Source organism: Trachymyrmex septentrionalis, unplaced genomic scaffold (assembly GCF_001594115.1).
Source record: "Trachymyrmex septentrionalis isolate Tsep2-gDNA-1 unplaced genomic scaffold, Tsep1.0 scaffold155, whole genome shotgun sequence".
Taxonomy (NCBI): Eukaryota; Metazoa; Arthropoda; class Insecta; order Hymenoptera; family Formicidae; genus Trachymyrmex; species Trachymyrmex septentrionalis.
The window spans coordinates 72,603-79,016 of record NW_017304705.1 but is presented as its reverse complement, the minus strand read 5'-3'; the positions used below and the strand labels follow the sequence as shown (position 1 = coordinate 79,016).

Here is a 6,414-nt window from a genome sequence, read left to right as displayed (position 1 = left end):
TTTAAGTACGCCGAGTTTATTCGGAGCGACCTCGAGCAGCTCCCGAGAGACAGAACGAATACTATTAGGTCTGTTTTTTATTATTGCATTCTGAACCGGTATAATAAGGGTACGTTTCTACTGAGCGCGTTGCATTGTCCGTCACGAGTTAACCAATCAAAACATCCCATTTTATTGTATCATTTGACGCGCAACTTTTTGTATGACGCATTGTAATTTTGCTCGACATTTTAGAGATAAAAGATTCTAGAGACAAATTTACCGAATTGTTAACTATAATTGAGTTTCTACACAGATTGGTTCTCGAAAATTTGTTGTTTGTCGTATTAGTTATGACCCAACCAAAGAAAGAATTTCTTCAAAAGTTTATAGCAATTCTCATAAAATTGAAGTAGATTTCATGATCATATAAGCAAAGCTCCTGTATCAAATATTCAGTTCCCATGAGTTGTTCTCGTTTTAAGTATGGGACGCTTCCAGAATAAAACCTTCGATTTTCCTTTTTCACAAGTTTCATTCGTCTATGCAATAGTGCCAAAAATTTTCGTTCGCAAATGCTGCCGATAGGCCTCCATTAATCTAGGTTACATGCTCGCTCATGCATTGCGTTGATCTGCGGTAATGCTTTTAATGTGAATTAGTGCGGCACTATTCTTGAACTTCTTCACGTCACGTCGTGACGCGATCGACAACGCGTGACGCGCAGTGGAAACGTACTCTAAGAAACATATTTGTTTCACTTCAACTTATTGCACCGATTCAAAATGCAGCAATAAAAACAGACTTAAAAGCAAACCTATTAAGTCTGTTCTTTTTAGCTGAACTTTTACACCAGTTTATCTTTCTTCCTTTTCTCTTTAGAAGAAATAAAGAAGAAGAAAGATAAACTGGTGCAGAAATTTAACTAAAAAAGGGCAAGCCTACTGACACCGAGGAACTGATTGGTGAAAAATCGGTTATAAGGATAAAATTTATTCCCATCGCCCCTTTTCCACCAATTACGCTTGGTGTCAAAGCGCATATGATCAGGCGAATTTGTCGGCCATGTTATCATTTTAAATTCGCCAAGTTTTGCGTATCAGCCGACGTGATTCAGCAGTTTGATTATTTAATTCCAGTGAAAAACGTGAGTTATCGTGCAGTGAATCGTCAACGTTGATCACCATTGTCAATAATTCATTCGGGCAAGCTTAAATACATAGCTAAGCATACATTTGTGATATAATGACGATCAAGGCGGTCTGTGTCCTTCAGGGAGAGCCTGTTAAAGGGACCGTGTACTTTGAACAAACGGTAAGTTCTGTTCTTTTCTAATTTCCCTTCATCTCTTCACTGCGTAAGCGTGGCAATCTCGTGGAAATTTTTAGCTCAATTTCGCTATATTTTTTTCAAAAGATATCTGCTTATGCCTTAACTGTTTAAACTGCAAACTTAAAAAATGAAAATTTTTTTATCTATTACATGATATGATACGATAATATTTTTTATTTATCCTAATACATCCTACATTTTTTACTTAATTGATAATGCCTGAATCGTTTCATGATAATTTTTATATTCTTTAATTTGTCAGAACAATTTCTTCTGGATAAGAAATTTTATTTTATGACATTTAATAATTATTAATAGTACTTTGATTTCTGAAAATCAATTTTACTTGTATTTTTCTTCTTAGAAAAGCTCAATTTAAAAGCTCAATTTGCATTATAGGAAGGTTCAAATACGGTCAAGGTATCTGGACAGGTTTCCGGCTTGCAGAAAGGCCTGCATGGTTTTCATGTTCATGAATTTGGCGACAACACCAATGGTACATTTGAATCAGACTTGATAAGAATACCAGATGTTACATGGCATATTTGAGACATTACGTAATTTAAAATTAATTTGAGATCTAATTTATAAATCTTTGAATTTGTAATTTTTCTTAATAATTTTGCAACAGATTTGCTGGTTAGTCATTTAAAACTGATCAAATTTTTGTATTATTTGTATATAACATAATTCAAACACATTAATGTTTATATTTATAGTCCTTATATTTAAGGCTTCCTTAAATTTATCTTTAGATAAATATCTTTAGATGGCTCAGTAGCCAATAAAATAATTTGTAGAATGTAGAACTTAAAATATATAATGTACATGTCTTTGAGTCTATAATTTTTCTCAACACAAATTTGTTGGTTTGTCAAAATTATGATGAAATTTCCCAGAATTTATAAAAGTTTGAAATTGTATTATTTTATCAAACTTGGCTTATTTGATAAAGTTGATAACGAGTTAGTTAAGAAAGAATATATCTGATATAGCTTTGGAGACATAATCTCAGTACTAAGAAAAGTGAATATCTATTTACTTGCTGCAAGTAGGAGCCAGAGTGAACAGTGGAGTATATGATGTCTCAGTATTTGTTTATATCTTTTTAGTTACAAGTTTTTATCTTCTGAACCATTGTGGATGTTTAGATAGATGACATTAGAAGTTAGAAAATATATATTGAAAATTCTTGCAAGAAGTAGACATCAAAATATGTTTCAATAAAACAATGTTTGCATTTAATTAGAATACACTCATAAAATTAATTGAAAACTCCTTATAATTCGTAATAGAATAAAATCATATTTATATCAATTCGACAGCTGTCATGTAGCTTGTTGTATCGTTATCTGAGTAAGCGTAATTTAATTTCAATAATATATGGTTATTTATAGATTATTGTAATATAATGGAAGATTTCAATATATTTTACAAATCTATTCTATCTATAGTAAATGTTGTTTTATTTAAAAATACATTTTAATTTAGTGTTTGTAAGAATTTGCTTTATATATTATTTTTCTCATTTCTTGTGTCACAATCTAAGATGGCTGCAATGAATCAGCAGATGCCTAAATTTCAAACTAACTTATTTTAATATTTTTCTTATTATAATTTCTAAATTTTTACTGTTATTTTAAATTATGTTTATTTAATCATTTAAAAGACTTTGACCTGAAATTAACTTTACTTATAATATTGAGTAATGAAAATATATCATACACTACTCAAATTTAATTTGTTATAAATGGTCAGTATTTTTAATCGTTTATTTAAGTGATAATTTAATATTTAAATATTTTATTTTAACAATTTATATACATTATATATTAAAATATTTTTGTCTCTCTTTGAGCAGAAAAAAATGTCAATTTCTTGTGTGAATGAATGTATAATTAGAGGAAATTAAAAAGAAGTGGTGTAAATTAAAACTATTTTTTTATTGTACTATTTTTAGAGATAAATTCAAAACATTAATTAGTTCTTTATCTTTTCTACTTTTACAGGTTGCACGAGTGCAGGCGCTCATTTCAATCCGCTAGGAAAAGATCATGGTAGTCCAAATGACAGTGTGCGTCATATTGGAGATTTAGGAAATGTGGAAGCTGGTACTGATGGTGTCGCAAAAGTTAATATCACCGATGCTATGATTCAGCTCAGTGGAGCGCATAGTGTCATCGGTCGAACTCTTGTGGTATATTAGATTTATAAGTTTTGTTTAACTTGTACTTTATCAGATTTTATATCCATAACTCATTTAATGAGATTTTTACTCTTTAACATTAGTAATGGCTTTAAAAGTTAATATAATTTGTATATTTTTACAAATATGTTCTAAGAGACGTATGTATTTAGTGTATTTTAAGTATATTTATATTTAGTATACGTTATACGAGGGTCGTTTGAAAAGTCCGTGCAAAGTCAGAGACATGACACTACTGGCGCGTATCAAGATTAGATTTAGTTAGTAGCATCTCTTGGAGGAACACACACCAAGTTACAGCCAGATCGGTCTATTTGTTTGTGTTTGGCATTCATTTGAATCGAAGAAGTCGAGTGATTTTCACGATAACGCACCAGCTCACACCTCAGCAGTTGTGGTCGCAAAATTAATGGAATTAGGGTTCCAACTCGTCTCACATCCCCCCTACTCTCCAGACTTGGCTCCCTCGGACTACTATTTGTTCCCCAATATGAAGAAATGGCCCTAATTCCATTAATTTTGCGACCACAACTGCTGAGGTGTGAGCTGGTGCGTTATCGTGAAAATCACTCGACTTCCTCGATTCAAATAAATGCCAAACACAAACAAATAGACCGATCTGGCTGTAACTTGGTGTGTGTTCCTCCAAGAGATGCTACTAACTAAATCTAACCTTGATACGCGTCAGTAGTGTCATGTCTCTGACTTTGCACGGACTTTTCAAACGACCCTCGTATATCTAAGTATATTAGTGTTAAAATTAAAATGCTGATTTTATCAAAGATGTCTGCACATATAATTCATACTTGATTGTAAAAATTATATAGTTCAAGAATTGTTAATTTATTTTTATTTTTTTTGTATCTATTTTATATATGTATTAATTTATTTATCTTCCTCATATTTCAGGTTCATGCTGATCCTGATGATTTGGGCCAGGGTGGCCATGAGTTATCAAAAACAACTGGCAATGCTGGCGCTCGTCTTGCTTGCGGTGTTATTGGCATAACAAAGTAAACGCATATATATAATTGGTGTGAGAAGTTAAAAATATGGGGTATATATTAGAGAGGATATATATATACTATTTTCTTATTACTTGGTTTCCAGTATATAGTCATGTCATACAAGTGTTATTTTTTCAATATGATGAAAATTTTGTTCTTAGAAGTTAACATTAATAGTAATGATAATATTAATGTTAAAATATGGATTTATGTATGTTATCTATGGAACTAAATAAGTATATAGAAAAATATATATACAGATTCAATTCTTCAGAACATTCTTCCGTATGAATATTTATAAAAAATATTCTACTTATTTAAATAATATACGTTATAAAAATATACGTGCGGCTTCATCTATAATATATATTAAATATACATTCTTATTTATAATTAAATATACATTAAATATACATTCTTGTTTCTGAAAATTTATACCGAAGCTTGTTAAACACACAATTTAATAGAACGCCATAATATAACTACAGTATATTTAAATGGCAAGCGTATCTGGAAAGATGTACTCCACTTTTCGAATTGGTTCCAATTTAAATCTTATCTAGTCTTATCATATATGACACCGATGATAATACTTTATCAATCGATGACGCATCTAAAAATTTACCATTTAATAGGCATAATATATTAATTTCGGTGGTTGTCGCGATCGTAAGCTGTTACCAAATTTGCAAGTATGTTATCAATAAACCGAGAAAACGAACCAAGGATTAGTGTCTTTGACAATTACTATGACTACAGCAGCTCTGAAGGCGAGGAAACTGAAGATGAGAGGTATGACTTTAATTGAGAGTTTTCGATATTGTTCAAACATTTGTCTAAAAATAAATGAAATGGAAAAAATTTTAATGAATTTAGAATAAATATATATATATCTAAATATTGGGAGGGGGAGAGGAGAGAGAGAGAGAGAGAGAGAGAGTTGACAGCTCAGCAAAAAATTGCAATACTTTGATTCGTATAGAAAAGTTTACAATTCTTATTTACATTACAAATTGTTTTGCGAGTTCTCAGTTTTTATTTTTTAACGCATAAATACATTAGTTTTGTTTACATTTTTCTAAAGGTATGATATTTTAAGAGAAAGACAAATTATTTTCTATTACGTTTATTCCAAATACAAAGTCATATATTGCATTATGATTTGTTTATAGACTTGTTTAGTCGGCTCTATCTACCCATGAGCGTTGTCGGATGAATTATGAGACATCCTATATATGTATATGCATATGTATATATATATATATATATATATACACACACACACACAACATTTTTGTCTACTGGGTTTGCTTAGTTTTCGAGATATTGGGCTGGATCATTTAAAATGAGACACCCTATGTGTGTAAATACATATATATATATATAATGTACACGTGCGCGCGCGCGCAACACGCACGCACATGCACGTATATATAGAGTGAGTCATTATAAATTATACACTGAAATATCTCGAAAGATATGAAAGATACAGAAAAATGTTTTAAAGAAAAGTTGTTCAATTATTAAGACACAGAAAATGGTGGCTTTGGTTGACTTACAGAAGGTATCCTTAAAGTCAGGTCAAGGTTATGTATAATTTTTTAAATGGAAACCCCAATTTTTTATTTCATGTTCATATAGCTGATGTTAAGTCCTTTTCAAAACACTGTACTAAAAGATTTTTTCATTGAGTATTTTACAAATTATCAAGCACTTCAAACTCATCGTGAGAGGCGAGGAGAATCAAGCAACCTAAAGGGAACAGAAAACTACTACGTCCACGTCGTTGTTTCTGAATAGCGCTAAAAGTAGCACTGTATTTGCTCTTTTTATTTCAGAATTTAAAGTTTGAGATTTCAATATTTCAATATTTTAGTGGCTAACATTAAG

The 6,414-nt window shown here is 30.7% G+C and overlaps 2 protein-coding genes across 3 annotated transcripts in view; both read left to right on the top strand.

Annotated features, from left to right (window-relative positions):
• Positions 1 to 943: 943 nt before the first annotated feature.
• On the top strand, positions 944 to 4,680 carry LOC108745886 (superoxide dismutase [Cu-Zn]). The gene is made up of 4 exons (XM_018482290.1): positions 944 to 1,293; positions 1,711 to 1,807; positions 3,321 to 3,508; positions 4,427 to 4,680. Exons 1-4 carry the CDS (start codon positions 1,225 to 1,227, stop codon positions 4,532 to 4,534), a joined length of 462 nt encoding a protein of 153 aa, XP_018337792.1. The 5' UTR covers positions 944 to 1,224; the 3' UTR covers positions 4,535 to 4,680.
• A 246-nt stretch (positions 4,681 to 4,926) lies between these two features.
• Positions 4,927 to 6,414, top strand: part of LOC108745891 — a 19,181-nt gene continuing 17,693 nt past the window's right edge. For both annotated transcript variants that reach the window (XM_018482297.1, XM_018482296.1), the window contains exon 1: positions 4,927 to 5,316. In XM_018482297.1, the coding sequence (XP_018337799.1) occupies positions 5,219 to 5,316 (98 nt within the window). In that variant the 5' untranslated portion in view covers positions 4,927 to 5,218. The remainder of the gene's footprint in view (positions 5,317 to 6,414) is intronic.

Bases quoted from the DNA above. Each gene is read 5' to 3' on its own strand.
- LOC108745886 (XM_018482290.1), top strand. From the start codon at position 1,225: ATGACGATCAAGGCGGTCTGTGTCCTTCAGGGAGAGCCTGTTAAAGGG. The intron at 1,294-1,710 runs GTAAGTTCTGTT...TTTGCATTATAG, and splicing joins CCGTGTACTTTGAACAAACG to GAAGGTTCAAATACGGTCAA. The intron at 3,509-4,426 runs GTATATTAGATT...CTCATATTTCAG, and splicing joins TCATCGGTCGAACTCTTGTG to GTTCATGCTGATCCTGATGA.